Source organism: Amblyraja radiata, chromosome 22 (assembly GCF_010909765.2).
Source record: "Amblyraja radiata isolate CabotCenter1 chromosome 22, sAmbRad1.1.pri, whole genome shotgun sequence".
NCBI lineage: Eukaryota > Metazoa > Chordata > Chondrichthyes > Rajiformes > Rajidae > Amblyraja > Amblyraja radiata.
The window spans coordinates 29,483,896-29,509,863 of record NC_045977.1 but is presented as its reverse complement, the minus strand read 5'-3'; the positions used below and the strand labels follow the sequence as shown (position 1 = coordinate 29,509,863).

Sequence of the window (25,968 nt, the reverse complement as noted above, 5' to 3'; positions counted from 1 at the left end):
TATAGCATCTACATAGTACAAATGAAAGATATGCTGACTGGTTAGCAAACAGCAAACATTTTTTCACTGTACCCCAGTACAGTTGACAATAAATTAAACTAAACCTTGCAGCCAGGATTTCACTCAATTCAAAAGTTCTATTCAGAACTGTGTTCACATCGGCAACATTTGTAAAGGAGAAAAAAATACATCTCTGTGTTGTTCAGCGAGTCTGAAGAGGGGTCCCAACGAGAAATATTGCCTGTCCACTCCCTTCACAGTTGCTGCCCGACTCATTGCATTCCCCTGGTACTCTGTTTTGCACTTCCTTGTGCCTCCCCTTCTCCCCTGATGTAGCACAGCCTTGCCTGCATTCAGAGGTGTTTAATGAGAACGTGCAGAGAAAGCTTTGAATATCCAGCCACCCTGTAATTGCTACAAATGTGTGTGAGATGGGGCAGTGCAGAGGAAACTTGACTCTGCATCCAACCAGTGCTGTACCTGTGCTGCAATGTTGGGGGCGGACCTTTCATCTCGCTGAGACTGAATGCACAAGAGTGGAGTTAATGTTAGTTACCAGCAGCACTCCGTCTTTATTTTCTAAGAAATATTTTACAGAAACCATCGATATGAATGGCAAATTACTTGTTCAGTACCAGAATTTACACCCCTTCCAGGTGTTGGGTGAGGGAGGGGGGGGGATGGTGGATGGGGAAGTGTACTGGAGCTGATTTCTCGAGAGGAGCTACAGAGAGCTGTTTGGACTGGGGCTAGAATGGGACGGGCGAATGGCTAGTACTGATGACCAGACCGACCAGACTCTCGGCGCGAGGCACACCAGCCATCAGGGACTCTGCAAACACCAGTCGGAAGCGTTCTGGAACATGCGTAACCATGGTGATGCGGCGAGGGTATGCCGCCACTCGGGGGGCATCCAGGGCCACTGCCAGAGCAAGGTGCAGCGCTCCGGGTGAGGCATCATGGCGAGGTGCCGGCCGTCAGCCGAGCACAGCGCCGCTATCCCAAGCGGCGAGCCGTTGGGGTTCTGGGGATACCGCTTCGTTGGGGCGCCAGAGTCATCGCTGTATCGGATCGGCGCCAGGCCCTTCTCCGTGACCATCCTCAGCACCTCTTCAGACTCAAACTGCATGAAACCTGAAAGTAAACGGGACAAGACGTGATCACTCCATTCTGGCCAGCACTGCCCCATCCCTCAGCAAGGTTCTGCTCCCTGCCTGGACCACGAGTAGAGGCCCCGTTCTAAGACACAGAATCATTGAGCATAGGCTCAAAGCCCATTCACCACATTGAGTCTATGCTGGCTCCATGTGCAGCAATCCTATCAGTCCCATTCCCCTACCCTGGCTAGGGATGTTTCCATAAACTTTCTTTCAATTCCCTATGCTTGCACCATCCTTCCATGCAGGATATGCCAAATCACAACCACTCTCTGCAATAAAAATGTATAAATGTCATCATGAGGGAGAAGCAGAGACACCTTGGAGTGCCTTTATGAGGGATCAGAGAGAGAGGGAGAGATACACAAGCAGATTTCTGCACTGTTGAATATACATCCCCTACTCAGGACAGGGGTTAGAGAGACACATATGGGCACTTTCTGTACTGTAAACATGGCGTCCACACAAGGGTCAGGAGTCAGAAAGACACAAGAAGATATCTGTACAGTTGAATGAAACATTCACACAAGGATAAGTGGATTAGCCAAATCAAGTCCAGCTCCCCATACACTGAATGCACTGCACTGCACTGTCAGACGAACTGGGCAAAGTTCAAGAGGTGTGTGGAAACCTACAGTTATAAAACCTGTGCTCAGAGTACAGGCTTTGTACATTTAAATGGCAGCTTCCACAATCCTACCAGTGCGTCCAGAAGCAGGTTGGAGCCAATGAACTTCTTGTTCAATGCATTCACAGTTACAATGATGAAATAGGTCAAACAATTACAACACAGCAAGGTCAGACCTGCAGCAACTGATTCATAGATAATGGAAACCCGAGGCAGGGAATGAGGTCATTTGGCCCACCTTGCCCAGAAGTGATCATCTCCAGAGAAAAAGCACAGTCTGGAGAGTATGATAATCCTGCCTGAGATTGCGAGTATATTGAACCAGAGGCACTGTCCTGTTCTTGAACATATTGATCCGTAGACACACCTTGATCACGTAACCAATCCTTTTTTCCCCCCATCTACCCCGCCTTCCTGTCTCTCCAGCTCAGGCTGCAAGTAAAGGCCAACTCACCTTCCCCGTGGGCTACCCAGATGCCGAGGGTTGAACCTGCCATGCCTTTCAGCAGAAGTGAACTGCTCTCCAAGATGGTGACCGTAACGAAGCGCGACTCGAAACGGCGGGAGCGATTGTGTGTCAGCAGGACACCCTGCTGTACTCCATCACCTGAAACAGAGACACGTTCATAAGTTATAGGAGCAGAATTAGGCCATTCAGCCCATCACATCTACTCCGCAGGTAGCAGAACCCCTCCAACAAAGCCATGGGTTCAAACACACTCGCACCTGATACCACCCCTCCCTACTTATAGCTAGAGTCAAATCACTGCCAGTAGGGAAGTGGCAGAAAAGTCTACATTTTCAGGGGCCACAGTTTAAGAATAAGGGGTAGACCATTTAGAACAGAGATGAGGAAAAACGTTTTCACCCAGAAAGTCAGAGTTTTACAGCATGCACATAGGCCCTTCGGCCCAACTTGCTCACACTGACCAACATGTCCCATCTACACTAGACCTACCTGCCTGCGCTTGGCCCATATCGCTCTAAACCTGCCCTATCCATGTACCTGTCTAAATTTTCTTAAACACTGCGATAGTATCTGCCTCAATTACCTCTTTCAGCAGCTTGTTCCACCACTGTGTGAAAAAGTTACCTATCAGGTTCCTATTAAATGTCATCTGGTTCTTGATTCCCCAACTATGAGTAAGAACTGAGTGTCTACCCAATCTATTCCTCTCATCCCTTAGTGACCTTAAGAAATAAACCAAATATTAATATCAATAGTTAAACAAACATCAGGATCTATATTTGATACTAGGTGAAAAGGTCAGCACTAATACTTAAATTGACCTTTATCAAACAGGATCTCATCACATGATCTTTGGATAATGTGAATTAACCAAATCAAGTCCAGCTCCTCAAATCACCATTGTCAGCACAATATCATCTAGCTTTACCAGCTGTCCAGCCTATCCCTTCCTGAGCTATCCTGAGCAAAGAAGTCCTTCTGCAGTTGTGCAGGGCCCGAGTGAGACTGGGGTATTGTGTGCAGTTTTGGTCTCCAAATTTGAGGAAGGACATTCTTGCTATTGAGTGCAGCGTAGTTTCACGAGGTTAATTCCCTGATTGGCGGGACTGTCATATGTTGATAGAATGGAGCGACTTTACACAAATTTAGAAGGATGAGATGGGATCTTATTGAAACATATAAGATTATTAAGAGATTGGACATGCTAGAGGCAGGAAACATGTTCCCAATGTTGGGGGAATCCAGAACCAGGGGCCATAGTTTAAGAATAAGGGGTAGACCATTTAAACAGAGATAAGGAAAATCGTTTTCACCCAGAGAGCTGTGAATCTGTGGAATTCTCTGCCTCAGAAGACAGTGGAGGCCAATTCTCTGGATGCTTTCAAGCAAGGGTTAGATAGAGCTCTTAAAGATAGCGGAGTCAAGGGATATGGGGAGAAGGCAAGAAAGGTGTACTGTGGATGATCAGCCATGATCACAGTGAATGGCAGTGCTGGCTGAAAGGGCCGAATGGCCTACTCCTGCTGTCTGTCAAGGATATTATTTATATGTTTCTGCATGTCAACGACGAAGCAACATACACAAATTACTGAGAACGATAAAATCAAAAGTAAGAAGAAAATACAAAACATTTACCACAGCAAAATAATTTAGATATTGACAATTGCCCTTCTCTACTTTCCCAGAGCCCTACAATCTCCATTAGAAGTCTCGTAGCCGTGATGTTCCTGGCACGGGTTCTGAGAGGAGGTTCCGCAGCTGGGGAAGCACAGGTTCCAGGTTTCTGTGGAGACTTCAGCAAGAAAACAGGCAGCAGTCTGGGGCTTCTGTTTTTCTGCAGGTGCTCTGAAACTTGGTGCTATGTGGTGCAGTTCTGATAGTTTGGTGCAAAACTGCCGGCGTTTACCAGCAAAACATCTGCGCTATTTGTGTCTTAGTAAGGTATGGGCTCCGCTCTCAAGTTAAAGGCTAATGTGGGTAACCTAACAGGGGTCAATAAAATCACGGCAGTATTCGACACAGCAACAGCAAATCCATTTAAGATCAAGACAGAGGTCAGCAAGTCACAGCGACCCACAAATCATTTTGAGCTCTTTGTCCACCGAGAACACAAATCTACAACTCCCTAAAACAGGAAAGAAAACAGGCTGGATGCATTGAAGGGAAGGCAAAATGAGACAGAGGACAATGTTGACGGGATTTACTGAAAAAACGATGGGGAAAAGGCTGTGATTCGCATTGACATTGGGGAAGTAAATGGGCTGAATGTCCACTGGCTGATGGGGGACTGTGTGTAACTTACAATGCAAGGTGCTCTCACCTTCCGCAAGCTCGGTCTCGGAAGCCACCCAACCGAGCAGTGCCATCAGCTGGCATCCATTGCACACTCCCAAGCTGAAGGTGTCAGGCCGCGAACGGAACCTGGAAAACTCAGCACGTGCCCTGGGATTGAATCGCACTGTCGCTGCCCAACCTGCAGGACGGGAAAAAGAGGATCAACAAATGCATCAAATGGCGCAGCACACCCGGGGAATGCAGAGAACAGGCCGGATACATTACATGTTCCTGTTATCTAGTTTAGTTTATTGTCACGTGTACCGAGGTACAGTGAAAAGCTTTTGTTGCGGGCTAACCAGTCAGCGGAAAGACAATACATCTTTACAACCGAGCCATCCACAGTGTACAGATACATGATAAAGTGAATATTGTTTAGTGTAAGATAAAAGTCCAGCGAGGTAGATGGTAGCTCAGGATTGCTCTGTTCCCAATTAGTATTCAATAAATATTTCCAATGTTTTGTTTTTAATATTAATTCTCGAGCTAGCTACATATCCCTGCCCTTCCATTACCATTGTTCAAATATGCAATTTGTATCCATTAAATATTCATCCTGCTGTGCCAGTTTTCATTAAATATTCCAGTTCCTGCATTTTCCCTGTTCTTCCATTCTGTGTTCATTAAATATTCTTTACTATTCCCCTTCAATGTGTAAGAAACATTCCTGCCCCTCTACAAATTCATAAAATCCTGTTTTTCCATTCCTAATGGTCATTAAATATTCCTCCATTTATTAGTTGTGTCCATTAAGCACGTCTCGTCCTCCATTCCTAGTTACCGTTCACAGAATAGTCCTGCCTCCCCACTCCCACGGCAACCCCTAGTCCTCTACTCCCTGTCATTCATTTAATATTCCTGTTCCTCTGATCCATCATTAGTCATTTCAGAAACTCCTGTTGGTCTATTCCCAGTATGGAACTTATAAGACCATCCAGGGTGGGGTTATTTTCTTTGGAACAAAAAAGAAACAGAAGGCAATTTCACGGAGATAATTAAAACCCCTTTTGTACCTTTTGCTGAGCCCAGAACATCGGCGTAACTGAAGCCTCCGACAAACACCACCCCTCGGAATGAATCCAGAGACAGTCCCGCAGAGATATCCGTCATAGTCACATCCCAAACCTACAGAAGTAAAGAGCATGGAATTACGCGGGCAATTCATTATGGGCAAGTGAGTTCCAGGCTTCCGACAAATATTAATGGACTTGGCAGATGGGAACAAAGCTGGAAAATAGAATTGGATCCAGAGGAGTCGGAGGTAATTAAGAGGTTCTGAGGCATAGAGGAATCTGGGAGTGCCTACCAACAAATGTTTGAGGGTAGCAGAACATCCGAATAAGAAGTCATTCACAGAATACATGAGCAGAGAGGTAACGGTGGAATAAGATAAGGCTGTTGCTGAACAGTGAAGTTCATAAGTTATAGGAGCAGAATTAGGCCATTCGGCCCATCGTCTACTCCGCCATTTACTTATGGATCTATCTTTCCCCCCTCATCCCCGATTCTCCTACCTTCTCTCCATAACCCCTGACACCTTCACCAATCATGAACCTGTCAATCTCCACCTTAAAAAAAAAATCCATTGCCGTCTGTGGCAATTAATTCCACAGATCCACCACTTTACAGGAAAAATTGTGCCGCACGCACAAGGATGCAGAGGAGGTGTACAGGTTTCCAGCCTAGGCTGAATAATTGAGAGTTGTGATGAGAGGCTGCTTCAGGCGGCATCATATCCCAGAGTTTGGGGAATGTGAGATCACTGAAACTCACAAACTTCTGACAGGATGGATGTGATGAGGAAGTCACGCTGGCTGAGGATCCGAGACTATGTCTAACTAAGAGGTGGGCTGTTGAGAAGATAGAGGGAAATTTCTTCTTGCTGAACGTGGGGAAGCTTAGTGGAGGCTCAGTCATCGAGTCCATTCAGAACTGATTCGTAGGTTTCTGGCTATGAAAGAAATCATTGAATATGGGAATAATACAGGAAAATGACCTTGAAGCAGGGGAGCTTTAACTGAATCAAATCATGGGAACTCTAGACCTGAACAAAATGATAATACTTCAGGAAATAACCGAGGGGCATTTATTCAAGTAAATTGGTAAAAGGATCAATTGGGATATGATTAAACCAAAAACAAAAAAATTACTCAACCAATGTGGGGGTCTAGAACATTACAGACCCTCCCCAAGTTGGAGGTGCCCGACTTATGTACAGCTCTTACATACGAGCGTGGGTTACAAACAGTTCACAGGAACAGAACCCTGCTATGACCTAGAGAGGTCACAGTACCTGTACGAGAAATGACAGACAGAAACCTGAAGTGGAAGCTTCAGAACGGCAACCTGCGGGAGGCTGGAGCTAGGATTAACCCGATCTCTCTAACATGGACACAGTGGTCTCTCTCAGTGATGCAAGTGTACATGATGCAATTAGTTTTGGGACCATAATAATTGGAGCCACCACCTGGAATCCAACCATGACAAGCGAGGCCACCATTTCGCGGTCACCGTTGCTGCCCTCCTCCCGGATCACGGCCACCCGCGGTTCAGACGCACCTGTCAAAATAACGAGGAGATTGGAGCACAGGAATTAGACGTCTCATTGCAATTATACAGGTACATGGCAAACCCGCTCTTAGACTACTCTACACCCAGGGGCGGCACAGTGGCGCAGCGGTAGAGTTGCTGTTTTATGGCGCCAGAGGCCCGGGTTCGATCCCGACTACGGGTGCTTTCTGTACGGACTTTATACGTTCTCTCAGTGACCTGTGTTTTCTCCGGCTGCTCCAGTTTCCTCCCAAACTCCAAAGACGTACAGGTTTGTCGGCTAATTAGCTTGGTAAAATTGTAAAATGTCCCAATTGTGTGTAGGATAGTATTAATGTGCAGGGATCACTGGTGGATCGAAGGGCCTGTTTCCGCACTGTATCTCTAAACCGAAACTAAACTACTTATAAAAGAGGGAATGCAATGGAGATTTACTAGACTGGCTCCAAGGATGGCAGGATTGTCATATGAGAGAATGAGTAGACTAGGACAGTAGTAATGTGCCTGACCCACTTAGGCGATTTTTCAGGCGACTGCCGACGACTGTCAAGTCGTAGCAGGTCGCTGAAAAACCAGCAACTGGAACGGCGACTGTCAGAGTGGAACACACACACACACATCGCTTCCTTCACCAGCCTGCTATGCAGGCGGGGACAGGGTAAGCGGGGGGGAGCGCTGTCCGAGTGAAATTCACACAGTGCCAAGCCAATGTGATACAGACACACACCACGATGAACAGGAAGATTGGCGCTGTAATTAAGACGGTGAAAGCACAGTGTATCGGGAAGGATCACTTAAGTCCTTTAAAAGAGGGGGGGGGAGTGGGGGAGATGGGGTGGGGAGAAGAGGTGGAGACAACTTTTAAGAAGCCAGAGATACACGGCTGTGAAGCTCGGCGGACATTAATATTACCGGTCAGTTATCCTTGGTTCTGAAAACTACTGTTTACGTTTTATTTTCCAAATGAGCCAATGAAATTCACCGATCAACACCGGCGACAATCTATGACCTCATGGCAACCCACTACCCTGCACCTACGGCACGAGAATGTTTCAACATGTTGAAACATTAGTGGCGGCCAGAATGAAGCCGCGACTAGTTCCGAGAATGTGTGAACTACTCACGACCATGAAGGCGACTCCCCGGCAACCACCCGTGAACATGTGGCGACTGCATAGTCTCTTGTAGTCGCCTAAGTGGGGCAGGCCCATTACTTGACTTTGAGAGAATAAGAGAGGATCTCGCTGGGATTCTCAAAGTTTTCTAGGGGCAGATGCAGGGAGAATGTTAACCCCAGCCTAGGTGCAACCAGGACTCACTGTCACAGAATATATGGTGGGCCATTGAGAAAATACCTCTTTACGTAGAGGGTGGTGAAATTGTTGTTAAGAGAGAGAATCAAAAGTGTTTTAATGTAATATGTCACAAGATGGAACAATGACATTTTTACTTGCAGCAGCACTAGTGCATAAACATAGCAAGGTCTTTGTTAAGGCTCAGTCATGATGTTCATTCAGACGAGTCATAGGTTTCTGGCTTTTTGGTGATGCACGCAATATAGAAGTAATGCAGGAAAACAGTAGATCAGACCTGACATTGATGAACAGCGAGGTATGCTTGGAATGTCAAATGGCCTACAGCTAATAATTATTTCATGCTCTATGCTAAAGTCAGTGCCCAGTATTACATGGACATAATAAGTGTGCATTGGCAGTGCTTTCAGAGGGTGACATCGCCTGTTTACCTAACCCAGCTGATGGTCTGGGGCTGGGGACTGGTTGGAAGCTCAATGTGTAACGGGGAGCGACGCGCTGCTCCATGCCACGCTCCTCTTCCTCCACACAAGCCCGATTGGCTTGCAGTCTCTCCAGCTGGAAACTGGTCTCTTCCCACCAGGAGTGGAGAGTTGCCAACTTCTCCGACAGGACCTCCTCTCCGTTCACTCGCACCGTCACCTGGGGAAGAACATTCAGATAAATCACAGAAACTAGCGGAGTGCTTATTTACGCATGAAGATAGGTAAATCCATGGGACCTGATCGAGGACATTGTGGCAAACTAGGATAGAAATTGCTGGGCCCTGCCAGAGATATTTGTATCTGATAGCCATGGGCAAGCTGCTGGAAGAGGGTGGCTAATATTGTCTTTCTATTTAAGAAAGGATACAAGGAAAAATGTGGTACTACAGACCCGTGAGCCTAACATCAGTGGTGGGCAAGTTATTGGAGTGGGTTCTGAGATACAGGATTAACATGCATTTGGAAAGTGGCAAGGACTGATTAGAGATGGTCAGTATGGATTTCTGTGTGTGGGAAATTGTGTCTCACCAATTTGGTTGAGTTTATTTTGAGGCGACTAAGAAAATCGGTGAGGACAGTGCAATAGACATTGCCTGCATGGACTTTAGCAAGGCCTTTGACAAGGTACCACATGTAGGCTGGTCTGGAAGGCAAGGTCACATTCAGCATGCTTGCCCTTATTACCACATTTGGAGTACTGCATGTACCTCTGGATGTCCTTAAACTGGAAAGGTTGCAGAGGAGATTAATGAAAATGCCATTGGGTCTGGAGGGTTTGAATTACAAGGAGAGGTTGGGTAGATTGGGTCTTTTTTCCCTGGAACGTAGGAAGCTTAGCGGTGACCATGTAGAGGTAAATAAAATCATGAATGGATAGATAAGGTGAATATCCACACTTTCACTCGGGTAGGATAGTCTAAAGTTGGAGGGCTGAGGTTGAATGTGAAAGAGGAAAGAATTGAAAGAGTCATGGGAGACAACGTTTTCATGCTGATGGTAGTGAGTTTACGAAATGAGCTGTGAGGAAATGGTAGTGGAGGGTACAATTAAAATAGCTTGGACAGATACATGGATAGGAAAGGTTTGGAGGAATGTGGCACAGGCACAGACGAGTGGGACTGCCTTTGTTAGGCAAATTGGTCAGCCGAATGAGTTGTGGGAATGACCTGTGGAGGGGATGACCTGGGAGAATCTGAGAGTCTCCTCAATGTGACTAGAGGCAGATGATAATTACTCGCATCGGTTACAGACTTGAACTGAATGAGCGGTAGAGTTGCTGCCTTAATGCCGCTAGAGACCCGGGTTCGATCCTGACTGTGGGTGTTGTCTACAAGGAGTTTGTACGTCCTCCCCATGATCGCATGGGTTTCGTCTGTGTGTTCAGATTTCCTCCCACATTCCACGGATGTACAGGTTTCAAGATCAAGATCAAGAGAGTTTATTGTCGTGTGTCCCAGATAGGACAATGAAATTCTTGCTTTGCTTCAAGGTTTGTAGGTTAATTAGCTTTGGTAAGAATTGTAAATTGTCCCTAGTGTGTAGGATCGTGTCAGTGTGCAGGGATCGCTGGTCGGTGCAGACTCGGTGGGACGAAGGGCCTGTTTCCGCGCTGTGTCTCGAAACTAAACTAAATCAGCACTAGATTTAACACTGTGCCAAACAAGGAGAGCGAACATATGGGAGGTAGCTCGCCCGACCCTGGGGCCCTGGATAGCCTTGGTCCTCGATAAACACAGCATATCATAACTCAGCAGGTCACCATGCACTGCATCACTCACCATGCTCTGGGAACCCTGACCAGTGGTTGAACCAATCCTCCAGCATTGAAGGCCCGCTTCTCTGTACCGAGAGCTCACTTCATTCGCAGCCGCGTCTGAGACCTCCAACACCAAACCCAGCTCCTCAGAAAACAACAGCTCCAGTGCTGGGTGAAGCAAGAACAATCCACATCAGCTGGGAGAAGTTGGCCAGACAGGGTCTGGGAGGCATGGAGCACAGCATGGTTGGGTGTGAAAGATTACATGGAGACCACCGATGTGTGGAGCATTTAATTGTCATTACAATTACATTTTTATTTGCTGCAGCGTTACAGGAACATTATTGCAAAGAAATTTGCAATAAACAATATTACAATAAACTATCAGCTGTATGAGGCAACCAACTCACAATAGTGCAAACCAAAATAAGTAGTGAATCTCATACAAGATCCATAGTGGTTTGGTGGTGAGGTGGGGATGTAGTTAGGGTTGGTTCAAGACTTGATGATCAATGGGAAGATGTTGCCTTGAAACTGGAGTCAACGGTTCTTAGGTTCCTTTATCTTCTTCCCAATGGTAGCAGTGAGATAAGAGCATGGGCAGGGTGGTGTGGGTCTTTGATGATATTAACTACCTTCCTGAGATGTTTGTGCTACTAAACATGGCTGTGAATCAATCAATCAGTATGCTCTTCACCGCACTCCTGTAGAAGTTTGAGAGACTATTTGGCGACGTGCCAAATACCCCCAAATATCTGAGGACGAAGCGCTGATGAGCTTTCTTTGTGATTGCATCAATGTGTTGGTTCTTACATAGAAACATAGAAAATAGGTGCAGGAGTAGGCCATTCGGCCCTTTGAGCCTGCACCGCCATTCAATATGATCATGGCTGGTCATCCAATTCAGTATCCTGTACCTGCCTTCTCTCCATACCCCTTGATCCCTTTAGCCACAAGGGCCACATCTAACTCCCTCTTAAATACAGCCAATGAACTGGCCTCAACTACATTCTGTGGCAGAGAATTCCAGAGATTCACCACTCTGTGTAAATTTTTTTTTTTCTTATCTCAGTCCTAAAAGATTTCCCCTTTATCCTTAAACTGTGACCCCTTGTTCTGGACTTCCCCAACATCGGGAACAATCTTCCTGCATCTAGCCTGTCCAACCCCTTACGAATTTTGTAAGTTTCTATAAGATCCCCCCTCAATCTTCTAAATTCTAGCGAGTACAGATTCAGCGGGCAATTCTACTAAATTCTAGCGAGTAGTCAGATTCAGTGGGCAATCGGAATTGGGGGAGGGAGGAGGGGAGGGGGCAGACGGAGGCTGCAAGAAGTGGTGGTGTCCACACAAGCCGGGTGTGGGTTGTCATGTTAAAGTGAGTGAGAGGATGACCATAATGGGGCAGGGAGATCAGACTTGGGCAATGGGGTAGAAAACGTGTGAAGGCAGGATATTGAGATGTTGCCGTCACTCACCAGTGGCCTCGCTGTTTTCAATGCTGATCTGGATCCCACAGTTGCCCCCGATGGCCATCTCCAGCAGGCAGGTGAGCAGTCCCCCGTCGCTGACATCATGGCCAGCGCTCAGCAATCGCTCTGGAACGAGGAAATTGTATTGTATTCATTGTATTGTATTCAAATTTATTGTCATTGTCTCAGTTAGAGACAACGAAATGAATTTCCCTTACAGGCAGTATCATAAAAATAAAAAATAAAAAATAATAATAAATAATAAAACATATTAAAAATAAAATAGAATTAAAAAAAAAAGCACAAACACTGAAAGTCCACGACACAACATAACACAGTGGCACCAAGGTGAGGAAGGCACCATAGTCCAGCCAGCCTCCCCTCCGTTCTTCCCAGATGTTCACTCGTGGTCGAGGTCTTCCTAGCACCCGCAGTCGCCGCCCCGGGTGGCCCGATGTTCAGGCCCTCACGCCGGGCTGGTGGAACGCCGACGCCGAACCCCGACGGTGAACATCCTCCTCCTCAGCGGCCTGGACCTCCTGATCAGCCGCCTCCCGCAGCCGGAGTCCGCAGCTCCCGAGTCCGCAGCTCCCGAGCCGGGCAGAGTCACAGGACCCCGTGCTGTCCATCAGCGCCGCCCGCGTTGGGAGCTCCGCAAACCGCAGCTCCATGATGTCGGTGCAGCAGGTCCAGCACTCCGGGCTCCAGACGGCGATCCCCGGTAAGGCATCGCCAGCCCCACCATGTTTCAGCACTGTCCCGCCGCTGCTGGAGCTCTGGTCGATCCTGGCAGGAAAGGCCGCGCTAATCCAGTAGGTAGGCCGCTCGGGGGGGGCGAGGACGCGACTCGAATAATAGTTGCGTCCTCACCAGGAAGCGGCTGAAGGACGGTATCCCCCGCACCGTACCCTCTTCCCCCACATAAAAACACAAAAAACCCACAAAAAAACACACTTTTACATAACTAAATAAACAAAAAAACAAAAAGATACCGGGCTGTAGGTGGAGGCTGCTGGCACCAGCGCCACCGGAAGTACAAGAGGAAGGCGGTGAAACAATGGGACCACAGAGGAAGCGGACAGTGGTCTGGGCTTGTGGACTCACCTTGCAGCAGCTGCTGAGTGACGGCGAAGCAGGACTTGAGGGGGAGCGGACGGTCCAGGTCTGGGCAGCAGTCGCCGATCTGAGAGTAGCATTGAGCCAAAGCACTTCCTCCCATTCTGTACTGACCGGGTGTGACTGGCACATAGAGCAGCACTCCTGAACATGGACAGAGCAACATTAGGGCACAGCAACCACACACAACAGTTCCCCTTCCGCAATCATGACCCCCTTCTCCCTCACTCCCACCACCTCACTTAACCATGGATACAGTGGCACGGTGGTAGAGTTGCTGCCTTAGTGCTAGAGACCTGGATTAGATCCCGTTAATGGGGGTTGTTTGTACGTAGTTTGTACATTCTCCCTGTGACTATATGGGTTTTCTGCAGGTGCTCCAGTTTCCTCCACATTCAAAAGACGTGCAGGTTTGTAGGTTAATTGGCTTATATATATTGTCCTTGGTGTGCAGAATAGAACCAGTGTACAAGTGATCATTGATCAGCATGGACTCGGTGGGATGAAAGGCCCATTTCCACACTGTATCTCTAAAACAAAAAAAGTTACACTTTGCTCCCCCCTGCCCGAGGGACTCATTATAACAACCCACCTGTTGATTAAGGTTACGAGGATGTTGCCAGGACTAGAGGGTCTGAGTTATAGGGAGAGGTTGAGTAGGCTGGGTCTCTATTCCTTGGAGCACAGGAGGATGAGGATGAGGGGTGATCTTATAGAGATCTTATGGGGAGAAGGCATGCACGGGTTATTGATTGGGGACGATCATCCATGATCGCAATGAATGGTGGTGCTGGCTCGAAGGGCCGAATGGCCTCCTCCTTTTCTATGTCTATGTCTATATCAAGGTGCATAAAATTATGAGGGAAATAGATCAGGTAGATGCACAGAATCTCTTGCCCAGAGTAGGGGAATCAAGGACACAGGCTCAAGATGAAGGGGAATAGATTTAATAAGAATCTGAGGGGTAACTTTTTCACACAAATAGTGGTGAGTGTATGGAACAAACGGTCAGAGGAGGTAGTTGAAGTTGGGACTATCCCAACATTTAAGAAGCAGTTAAGACAGGTACATGGATCGGACAGGTTTGGAGGGATATGGTGGCCAAACACAGGCAGGTGGGACTAGAGTGGCCGGTGGAACGTGTTGGCCGGTGTCGGTAAGTTGGGTTGAAGGGCCCGTTTCCACACTATTACTCTATGACTCTAAATCAAACAACGGCATACTCCCTTCTGGCCTGTACTCGTGCCTGAACCTTGCAAGTTCAGTTCTCAGTCAGCGACTGATTCCCTACCTTGCCCTTGGGGCATTTTCAAGTCCGGCGTCACGGTGCTGGTGATGTCAGGACACACGGCATAAACAGAGATGACCAGGGAGCCTGAGAATAAGAGAAAGCCGTATCATTCGTGGGAACCAGCGCGTCTGCTGGAGTCCTGCAGCTGCAGGAACCGTCTGCAAATTGTCCAGCTCCCATGCTGGGAAATTCATTCACCGAATCCTGTCCAAGGTTAAGCTAGCGCAGGTACACCAGACCACGATTGAGGAAAGAATCGGATGGGGAAAATGTGTAGGTTTTAACTGTACTTTGGGGAGCTGGACAAGGCCAACATTTATTGGCCATCCCTTATTGACCTTGAAAAGCAGATGGTGAGCTGCCTTCTTGAACCACAGAAGTTCTGAATTATTTCGGCAAATAAAGGTGGCACAGAATCCAGACGAATGATCCAGAGTATGTTCAAATTAACGCAATAACTGGGGGAATTTAAAATTGTTCATTGAAGAAATCTGCACCAATATGCTAGTATCAGTAATGGTGACTATATGCCCGACAGGTTACTGTACAAATACATCTGGGTCCTAATCTACTTCAGAGAAGGAAATCAAACATACCAACCCAATCTAGATCAGAAACAGCTCCAAGCCTAAACTTGAAACCGAGACCTCGAATACATCATTTCAAGGGAAGGTAAATTAGTGGGAGAGTCCAGCCATGTCAAGAACAATTACATCTCTTGAATGAAAAAAGGGCAATTTGGCTCACACATGGACTTGGGTCAAAGCTTGGAAGAGATGTGAGCTATGGCACTTGGAGAGGTATAAGGCAAAAGAATATGCAATAAATGGGATGATCTGGAGCGGTGTGAGGGAAAACTGAAAATGTTATCTATCATAGATGTATGAAGGATCTAGGTAGGACAGGTCAATAAAGTGATTAAAAAAAGGTGTTTTCCTTTATCAGAGCAGGAAGGTTATGCTAGGATTGTACGTAAAGCATGTTAGACCACTGCTTGTGTTTAGTTCTGGTCATCATATTACAAGGATATGATGGCACTGGAGAAGGAGGCAAAAGGAATTTATAACAGCCAGAACTAGTAAATTTTAGTGATGGAAAAGTGCTGGTATTGTTTACTTCGCATCAGAGATGGCTGCAGGAGGACTTACTGGAGGAGTGAACATTAAAAGTAATTGATGGAAGCGCAAGATAATTTGTTATCCATCCAGTGGTGTGGAGGAGATCTGGAACTCACTGATCTGGAGGGTGGTGGAGGCAAACAATAATTTGTAGGAAGGAACTGCAGATGCTTGTTTATACCGAAGATAGACACAAAGTGCAGGAGTAACTCAGCGATCCGTGCAGCATCCCTGGAGAAAAAGGGCGAGTGACGTTTTGGATCGCAACCCTTCTTCAGACAATAGATGTGGACTTTAAGAGGCTTGACCTGCAGGGCAATACAATGTGTAATGGAAGGTGGGATTGGCCTGGGAGGCTCTATCGTTGAGCAGGAACATTGCAAGCGTAATAACCTCAAGTGTTAAAATGTTCTGTAATTCTGGTAATAGATTCCATAGGGTAATGGAATTGTTCCTTGCAGGTCTGATGGACCAAATATATGGCTTTGCCAAGCACCTGGTATAGGGATGATGGGCTGAATGGCCTCATTGTACATCGATCCTTACCTGGAGCCTTCACGGTCTCCTGCCCCACACGAGCTGCCATGCTCAGAGAATCCTTCCCGCCATCCACGGCAATTCCAAGTTCAGCCATTGTACGGCACATGGCCTCGCAGGCATCGTATAGAGCCGCCCCCTCCCCAGGCAACTTTGCCGGCCACATCCAGTTACCGCTACATTTGACATCCTAGCAGGGAGAACACCACGTTAAAGGTCTTTGGATTAAACATGCTACCAAGGAATAGGCAGTGAGCTGGCACAGGGTGGAGAGAAAGATCGCCAACTTGGTCCGTGGGCAAATGGGGAGGGGAGGTGGTGTTCTGGTCTGCGGGTGGTTGAGTGGGGCTGATTACAGTGGGTGAGGAAGGTCAAGGAGCAATGCGTGGTCTGCAAGCAGTGGGATGGGGGAGATCCACGAGCCATGGACAAAATCCAGAGTCATCACTTGCCTGGAGTTCGGTCACGCGGGCGAACACCAGGTTAGTCAGAGCCTCCCCGATGGCCATTCTGGCCCCGGCCCCTGGGTCGATCAGACCTTTGATGGGCTGTTCTCCCACTGCCGTTGCGGCTCCCACGGTGTCGAAGTACGAGAGGGCCACGACGGCCACGTCAGCGAGAGGAGTGTGGAGAGGACCCACACACTGCTGCTGGGCCACCAGCCCCGTCACCGAGCGGTCCACCTGTAGAAAGGCAAATCAGACTTCACTCAACACTCTCCCAGCCGCTGACACAACTGGCCCACGTGCTCTTTTCCCCGACCCATCGGGTGTCTGACCCAGACTCCTCGTTATTGTGCAGCTCTCTCTCCCACCGTCGGCCCCCCTCCCCCCCCCCCTCCTCACCTTGTTGGTCAGGTATCTCTTGCTGGCCACACAGGGCAGCCTCAGAACACGGGTCAAGGCTTCCCTCACACTCAGGTTTGCCGGCAGAGTCAGAGGCCGCAGGTCGGGCTTCCTCCGATTCAGTGTGAACTCCTGCAAAACAGATGTCCAGAAATAAGATGTGGGTCATTAAAATGTTTAAAGCGGCACAAACTTCCAGCATGGATGTGGAATCTATCAATTCCACATCCATGGGGGGGGGGGGGGGGGGGAAGAGAAAATAATGAAGTTTCCACAGGACGTGCATATATTGGGGGGAGAGTTGATAGGCACGCAAGAGAGTATGATATAGCGGAAGAGTACGATATAGCAGGAGAATAGGACGATGGGAATGCTCAGGTCTGGTGCAGAGTTACTGCCAAACAACCATCTCCTATATTGCAAGGAAGAATGAAGCATAACAATGTGCACAATGCCATAGACTTAGATCGACCATAAGGCAATACATTAAAAGTTAGTGTAACGTTCACAGTATATAATCAGTATAATATGTTAAAACATTTATTAACTATATCAGTTAGTGTGGAAGGAAATAAAGTTTATTCAGGTCAAGAGACAGTGTGCAGGATACAGCAGTGTAATACAACAAGGCTTACGCAGGTCATTAAGTTACAGTGAGGGTTGCAGTGTATATAACGTTAGTAACTATATAGACACAAGAAAGGAGATGATCCTGGTGATGTTATGGATATTACCACAAGGCTGGCTAAGGAAAAATACCCGGGTAACATCAGTTCATGCAAAATGGTTGACATTTGTATGTGGAGGTGGATGATGAGAGTTGCTGTGCCTCTGCTTCAAGAAGCCTTGGTTGGATGTGAACCTTTGCGTTCAGTTCCACTCAATGCATCATTTATATTCCTCACCTTCTGAGGCATTTTCCCCAGGACCCACTCCACCTTCAGATCCACAGGATGACTGGGGAACTCTGATTTCTTCAAAGCATTCCGATCATCAACCAAAACTATCTGTAAAAAACAAAATTATTACCTGTATGAGATTCACTTGCTCAGAAGACGGTGCCTGGAGTCAAAATGCACCATGGATGTAGCCACGTACCCCTGCCACCAGTACACCAAGTACGATAATCCTAGCACAGACTACATGAACTAAAGGGCTATAAACTAATTTACTCACCTTTCCATCGCCAGTTATTTTGCCAACAAAATCAACAGGGCATTTCTCTCTATTGCAGACGGCACGCAGAAACTCTGAGTCCTTTGAACGCAGGAGAAGAGCATTGGATTCCTGATACTCGGCTCCCCACAGTTCCAGTACACTCAGTGTTGGATCACCCACCTGAAACAACAATGGGAAGGCGTGCAGAATCCCCTCAATACACGTCACTCACTCAACACCAAAGAAAAAATAGGAAACAAGGTATCAAACTCGGCCTGACACATATTAACCTCAAACTCAAATCAAGGCCAACACAATGGGAATGAATCCAGACACACACCAAGAGAAGTTGCCGACCCTCTGCCAACGCGGCCTTGGGAATAAATACCACATATGCCCAAGACACACGTCACACCCAAATTACAGAAATCAGAGGAATTTTTCCAAATGCATCCCACGACATAGAGACCCCAAGTTGTGCAGATCACGATCGGATCCAGATGAAACGTATCCCAGGATGATAAAAGCAACAAAGAAGGCAACTATGGATGTCCCACCGTTTTACATTCCAGGAATGGTGCCAGCAGACTAATAGAAGAGACGCAGGCTGGAAGTAATTAGTTTAACCAGCAGTAGACATGCTATCGAAGTTAATTTTAAAGTAGTCCATAAACCTTCATTTAGAAAGGCATGTGAATCAGCACCAGTCATTGTGGATTTGCCTCGGTGATTGAGTAGATTGATTTTTTTGGGATTGAGATGGAAACAAGCAGGGTCGATGAAAGCAAGTGTGTTTGGCGTAGCAAGACATTTAATGATGTCCCACATGGCAGACTGGGCATAAAAAAAGATAAAGTCCATGGGAGCCAAGGAACTGTCAAATTGGACAAAAATTGGCCCAATGGCAGGACATGAAGGATAATTGTTGACAGAGCATTTTTGTTACCGAATGATCTTTATAAGATTTCGTGCTTAGCCCCATACCATTAGACCCAAAGGGGGTACAATAAAGACATTTTCAGGCAATAGAAAATTGCCCGTGCGTTCAACAGCAAAAAGTTTGGACTGCGAGAAAACGTCAACAAGCCGACCAGATAGCCAGAGAACCAACAAATGGAATTTAATCCAGAGAATGTGTAGTGTAAGGTAATGCATTGGAGAGGTTCTACAAAACAATGCTTAATAAAATAAAGTGATATAAAAAAACATTCACGTGGGCTCCAGCTGTGCCTGTCTTTTTATTAGTTACGTGGAACCTTGTTCGGCGCCAGCCCCCAACGCTTTCTCCGCTACATAGGTAACTGCATTGGGGCTGCCTCCTGCACCCGTGCAGAACTCATTGATTTCATTAACTTCATCACTAACTTCAGGCCAACTTTCAAATTCATCTCCATCACAAGGGACAGACTATCAAATGACATCTACTACAATCGCATTGATTCCCTCCGTTAGCTCAACTACACCTCCTCCTACCCTGCCTCTCCAACTCAATTTCCCTGTCTCCGCTGCCTCTGCTCCCAAGATGAGGCTTTCCATTCAAGGACTCTTTCTTTAATAAAGATTGATTTCTCCCCTGTAGTTATAGATGGATCCCTCACCTGCGTCTCATAGTACTGCTCTTACTCTCCCACCCCGCAGATGGAAACAGGATAGTTACCTAGAAAATAGGTGCAGGAGTAGGCCATTTGGCCCTTCGAGCCAGCACCATCTTTCAATATGATCATGGCTGATCATCCTAAATCAGTACACCGTTCCTCCTTTCTCCCCATATCCCTTGATTCCGTTAGCCCTGAGCTATATCTAACTACAATATTCTGTATGCTGAAGCAAAGCAAGAATTCCATTGTCCTATCTGGGACACATGACAATAAACTCTCTTGAATCTTGAACTCTCTCTTGAAAACATCCAGTTAATTGGCCTCCATTGCCTTCTGTGGCAAAATATACCACAGATTCACAACTCTCTGGGTGAAAAGGTTTTCCTCATTTCAGTCCTAAATGGCCTACCCTTTATTCTTAAACAGTGACCTTTGGTTCTGGACTCCCCCAACATCTTTCCTGCATCAAGTCTGTCCAATTGCTTAAGAATTTTATACGTTTCTATAGGATCCCTTCCCATCGCTCTAAATTCCAGTGAATAAAAGCCGATCCATTCTTTCATCATGTCAGTCCCGCCATCCTGGGAAATAACCTGGTGAACCTACGCTGCACTCCCTCAATAACAAGAAGTTCCTCTGGCCCTTACCTTTCACCCCACGAGTCCGCATTCAACCCATCATTCTCTGGCATTTCAGCTACCTTCAACATGACCTCACCACCCGTCACATCTTCCCATCCCCACCCCTTTCCGCAGACTACTCCCACCGCAACTCCTTGCTTCACTCACCCTCTCCCACCCAAACCACCACCAGGTACCTACTCCTGCAACTGCAGGAGATGCAACACCTATCCCTATACCTCCTCCCTTACATCCATCCAAGGACACCAGTAGTTCTTTCAGGTGAGACAGGTTCAAGTGCATCTCCTCTAACCCCATCTACTGCATACACTGCTCCCAATGTGGTCTCCTTTACATCAGCAGTGAACCTCAAAAATTCCACAAAATACATTTTCCTTAAATTCCAGTGAAAGCAGTGAGTTAGTGCACCCTAACAGATGCTCTTGTCCAGCAGGAATATCCGGACTGTTTTTTTTTTTCATACTTTAGTGCAGCCTCTGGTGAACTTACTGCATTATAATGATGAGCTGCAGAAAAAGATTTCCCCCTACCTTGAATTTGCTGGTGAATATCCTGGCTCCTGCCGGCTCACTCAGCTCTTTCAACACGTTACCTGAAGGGGGAACAGTGATATTCAGGTGAGTATAGTGCATTCTGTAATTCAACTTGTTAATGGCACAGGTTGATGTACTGGTGACTGGATTCACAATAACTGAAATTGTTTTCATTCCAAGCCGATCAAACCAAAATTCCAAGCCAATTTAACCTTTTGCTATTTACTCCAACTAGCCATATTTCTAATGAATCCAAACAGTTGGGTGTCATTCACTCCAACTAACTACATTCATAATCGATCAAAATCCCTCATATTTGGGTCTGGTGGCAATAAGTCTTTACTTATGATCTTATGTTCCATTTTTCTTAATGGTTCCAGCCATCACCTTCCCAAAGCTCAAGTTTCGAGCCAGACGTCACCCACTGCCATTCCCATTCATCTCTCCTTCTGTTCATTGTCTGCCAGATCCTCCCATTGCTGTCAGTCATCCCAAACACAGCAGGACCTCCAGTTTCCATACCCACCATTGCCTCCGGCCCCCTGATCATGAATACTACAGATGGGGTTGCTGTGCTGCCTCTCAACGCAGGCACGGATAGCTCGGTTCATCTTCTGCTCCATCTCAGCATCGCCTCGCTGCACTGCTCCAAAGTCCAGCTCTGCGGTGTTGTCTCCCTGCACCTGGGGTGGGACGATCAAATAGCAGAGTATCCAAAAATCACTTTACCGTTATGATGCTAACAGAGCCGTCACAAGCTGACGCAGTTTATCACTAGCTGATCCATACCAGTGCTTGCTGACATTGTGCCCCAGGAATCTGCCCATTGCAGATAATGTCCCATCAGTGATAATATGCTTGCAATCCGCTCTCCTGCACCCTGTCCCAGGCCATGTCCCAACCCCTAACCACACCCTGGTCCCAGCCACACTCATCAACCATTCCTTTCCATGCAACCGCACAGCCCTCACCATCACCCAGACCGTGCTCTGCCCACAGCCATTGTTTGAGCTCCACCATAGACACTTCCCGCTCCCGTTTCCATCCATGCTCGCCATTGCTGCCAGTCATATACCTCCAGTGACAATGACCACGCCCTATTCCTGGACACAACCTTGGTCATTACTGAAAGGAGCCTAGTAATGGCACACATATGAAATGGAGAGACAAAATGTGAAATAACCACATGCTAGAAAAGATTGACCAATGAGGCCATATGGATTGAACCAAGTAAACCAAGTAGGCTCAGTCAAACGGAGGCTGAAGAGGACAAATGTGATCATTTATGTGAAAAAAGGTAGCTATCAACGTAATCATCTAGGGGGATTTCAGTTACACAAATCTTAAAATAGATTCAATACATATTCCTGATTCAAGAGAGAATGCAGTTCTGGGAGGTTTTTGGGGAATGAAACCGAACAACTCGAAGATGTGGCAGTGAAACAGTAAGCGTCAGTGAGTATAACAGAGCTAGACTAGCTATGGACAGGGGAAGGGATAAATCAGAAGCTAACTTTTGGAGAGAGGAAAGACTGCACTTACAAAGCCGAGTTGACTGGCTCACAAAAAGCTATGGTAGAACACTGGGGAATATTTGGGGAGGGAGTGTACAGGCACAGTGTGGCCCAGTGTCATAGCTGGTAGAGCTGCTGCCTCAGCACCAGAGACCAGTGTTCGATTCTCACCTTGGGTGCTCTCCGTGTGGAGTTTGCACATTCTCCCTGTGACCATGTGGGTCTCTTCTCATATCCCAAAGACATGCAGGTTTGTAAGTTTTTTGGTCTCTGCAAATTGAGCATTCCACACTGTAGAAAACCTAGCGTGTCTGCGCCTGCTGGGTGAGGAAGGTTCTCTATACCAAATGCAGGAGCAGAGAGACCTCTGATACTCGTTTCCCCTCAGCCCCATGGCAGTCGAATAGATTTTCAGCTGACAAGAACACAGTTGACCAAATCACAGCTTCCTTACTTGTGAAGATACTTTTACTTTATAAATGGACACAGTGCATGCACATCAGGCAGATTCTGTCCACTCTATCCTCTCAGCCCATATTCCTCCTCTGGTACCCAGCGCCTTGCCCATTTGTTTTCAGTACCAGAACTCAAATGTACTCGATGACTTGCCTGAATGGAGGATGCCGCCCCTCCACCCACACCGATTCGATACACGGGGCCTCCAATCTTCACCACCTCCATCTCTGAAAACAGACACATGAATTAGGAATTGGAATAAGGCAGCAAAGTTTCAAAGATCGTTGCAGCCTGATAGAAGGCACCAGGCACACGGGGTCAACAACTAACAGAACGTGGGATAAGGCTCAGCACAACAGTTGTGCGCACTTGAAACACATTTGACCACCTCACCACCATCTCGCCCTACCTCAGCCCACATACACCTCCACACGCAAAAACATTCCCAACAACATCATTAGACCAAAGGTTTCAAAGGTCTTTTATTGTCACATGTAACAATTAAGGTACAGTGATATGCAAATTACCATCCAGCCTTAGGGGGGGGGAAAAAGCACTAACTACCTGAACTGGTAAAGGCAACGCTGCCGTACCTGCCATAGAAAGACATAAAGAGCTGGAGTAACTCAGTGGGTCAAGCAGCATCTCTGGAGAAAAGGAATAGGTGACATTTCGGGTGGACACCCTTCTTCAGACTGAGAGTCGGGGGAAGGGAAACGAGAGATATAGATGGTGATAGAGAGATAGAACCAATGAATGAAAGATATGCAAAAAAGTAATGATGATAAAGGAAACAGGTCATTGTTAGCTGTTTGTTGGTGAAAACGAGTTACAGACAATAAGACTCAACAAGACAAATTGAGCTAGTATGACATGGGCGGGGGAAGGGCAGCAGATCCCATACGCACCCTCAGCTGATGCCTTGCTCAACCACATCCACAAGACCACTCCAACTCTTCATGCCCAATCCTATCCTAAAAGCAGCGGTGCTCACATATCTACCCAGTAGATGCCTTAAGTGGGCCATCACACATCCACGGCCCTCAGCCTCAGTACCGGCTCTCCACAGGGCTGCGTGCTGAGCCCCCTGCTCTACACCATCTACACACATGACTGCATCCCCGCCCACCACAGCAACACCATTGTCAAATTTGCGGATGACACTACGGTGGTGGGACTCATCTCCGGGGGGGACGAGTACGCCTACCGGGATGAGGTGGAGCAGCTGACAGTGTGGTGTGGAGAAAATAACCTGCTCCTTAACACCTTAAAGACCAAGGAGATAATAATAGACTTCAGGAAGAATAAAACGGACATGGTACCATTAATTATCAGAGGGGAATGTGTGGAGAGGGTGGCGGATTTCCGCTTCCTGGGAATCCATATTGAGGAGGACCTGACGTGGAGCGTGAACACCTCTGCGCTGCTGAAAAAGGTCCAGCAGAGACTGCACTTCCTGAGGGTGCTCAGGAAGAATAACATCACTCAGAGACTGCTGCTGTCCTTTTATCGGTGCTCCATTGAGAGCCTCCTAACATACTGTGTATGCGTATGGTACACCAGCTGCACAGCGGCTCAGAGGAAAGCGCTCCAGAGGGCCATTGACAACGCCCAGAGGATTGTCGGATGCCCTCTCCTTACCTTGGAGGACTTACACAGTTCCCGCTGCATCAAAAAATCCCAGAGTATTATAAAGGACATTTCCCACCCCGGACACTCCCTGTTTGAACTGTTACCGTCAGGCAGACGGTACAGATCTACAAGGACAAGGACAAACAGACTTAAAAACAGTTTTTACCCCACTGCTATAAAGGCACTAAATGTAGCCGCCAAGGAACGCAGGGGCGATACATACATACATGAAATCGACAGAAGGATGTAGGGCTGGGTGTTTATGCGTGTTATTTTTATGATATTTATTTTAGTTGTTTATCTTTTTAAATATTTTACTTTGTATGTATCGTTAGCTTTTAGAAATGTTTGAATGGTGCACTGACTGGCTGACATGTTACAATTTCGTTGTACATGGTTCATGTTACAATGACAATAAAGAAACTATTCTATTCTATATTCTATTCTATTCTATTCTATATTCTTATCCACCCACCATTGACTATAGGGCATTTCACATGTTCAACCAGGACTCAACAGCCCGCTAACCTAACAGCATACAATCCCATCTACACTCTGACTCAATCCATCCCCAATCATACCTCTGGCAATGCACACAGGGTCACTGACATTATAATCCAATCTAGCACATGCATTAACCAAAACCTACCAACCAAAACTTACCTGGTTCGGGCTGTTCTTTTCGGACATGCTCAGCCTCAATGGTTCCAATGCCAGCACTGAACATAATTGGCTTAATCCACTCCCTTCTCTCTCCATTGACAAGTATCATTCCAAATGACCGGGCAAATCCTAGAACAAAAACAGAACCAAACTCACTGGAAGAGAGAGTTAGATAGAGCTCTAGGGGCTAGTGGAATCAAACGATATGGGGAGAAGGCAGGCACGGGTTATTGATTGGGGACGATCAGCCATGATCACAATGAATGGCGGTGCTGGCTCGAAGGGCCGAATGGCCTCCTCCTGCACCTATTTTCTATGTTTCTAAGTGAGTCACAATGCATCAACTAATCAGGGGGAAGGGGCAGAGGTTGAGACAGGCATAAAGCTTCATCTCTTGATCAGAGGGGCACCATTTAAACAGTATCTATCAAATCAAGCAGCTCAGCTGTCAGGACCTGATCAAATCTAATGGAGCTCCGTTGCAAGGACCTTATTAGTTCCAGCAAATGCAGATTAACCAGCACTTACCTGCCAAGACGGGCTCTCCGAATTTATTGCCATAATCTGAAGCTCCGTTACTCGCCTCGATCACCACTTCCAGTGGATGTGCAAAGTTCCCAGGGTAAATGAAGGTTTGGTCTTCCCAGGGCAGCTCATAACCTGCAGCCACAGCCAATTCATCGAGATTACACGATGCACATG

The 25,968-nt window shown here is 47.0% G+C and overlaps 1 protein-coding gene across 4 annotated transcripts in view; it reads right to left on the bottom strand.

The window, feature by feature from the left end:
- Window positions 1-548: 548 nt before the first annotated feature.
- The window catches only part of pfas (phosphoribosylformylglycinamidine synthase), a 43,885-nt gene continuing 18,465 nt past the window's right edge, over window positions 549-25,968 (bottom strand). For 3 of the 4 annotated variants that reach the window (XM_033040866.1, XM_033040864.1, XM_033040862.1), the window contains 20 exons: window positions 25,795-25,926; window positions 25,267-25,395; window positions 23,125-23,198; window positions 21,528-21,684; window positions 20,999-21,060; window positions 18,248-18,409; window positions 17,977-18,078; window positions 17,072-17,203; window positions 16,679-16,909; window positions 16,236-16,416; window positions 14,572-14,655; window positions 13,269-13,424; window positions 12,171-12,290; window positions 10,715-10,860; window positions 8,883-9,093; window positions 7,056-7,147; window positions 5,602-5,713; window positions 4,575-4,727; window positions 2,240-2,392; window positions 549-1,134 (listed from right to left, as the gene is read on the bottom strand). In XM_033040866.1, the coding sequence (XP_032896757.1) occupies window positions 824-1,134; window positions 2,240-2,392; window positions 4,575-4,727; window positions 5,602-5,713; window positions 7,056-7,147; window positions 8,883-9,093; window positions 10,715-10,860; window positions 12,171-12,290; window positions 13,269-13,424; window positions 14,572-14,655; window positions 16,236-16,416; window positions 16,679-16,909; window positions 17,072-17,203; window positions 17,977-18,078; window positions 18,248-18,409; window positions 20,999-21,060; window positions 21,528-21,684; window positions 23,125-23,198; window positions 25,267-25,395; window positions 25,795-25,926 (2,900 nt within the window). In that variant the 3' untranslated portion in view covers window positions 549-823. The remainder of the gene's footprint in view (window positions 1,135-2,239; window positions 2,393-4,574; window positions 4,728-5,601; window positions 5,714-7,055; window positions 7,148-8,882; window positions 9,094-10,714; window positions 10,861-12,170; window positions 12,291-13,268; window positions 13,425-14,571; window positions 14,656-16,235; window positions 16,417-16,678; window positions 16,910-17,071; window positions 17,204-17,976; window positions 18,079-18,247; window positions 18,410-20,998; window positions 21,061-21,527; window positions 21,685-23,124; window positions 23,199-25,266; window positions 25,396-25,794; window positions 25,927-25,968) is intronic. The other variant, XM_033040863.1, reaches the window with a different exon arrangement.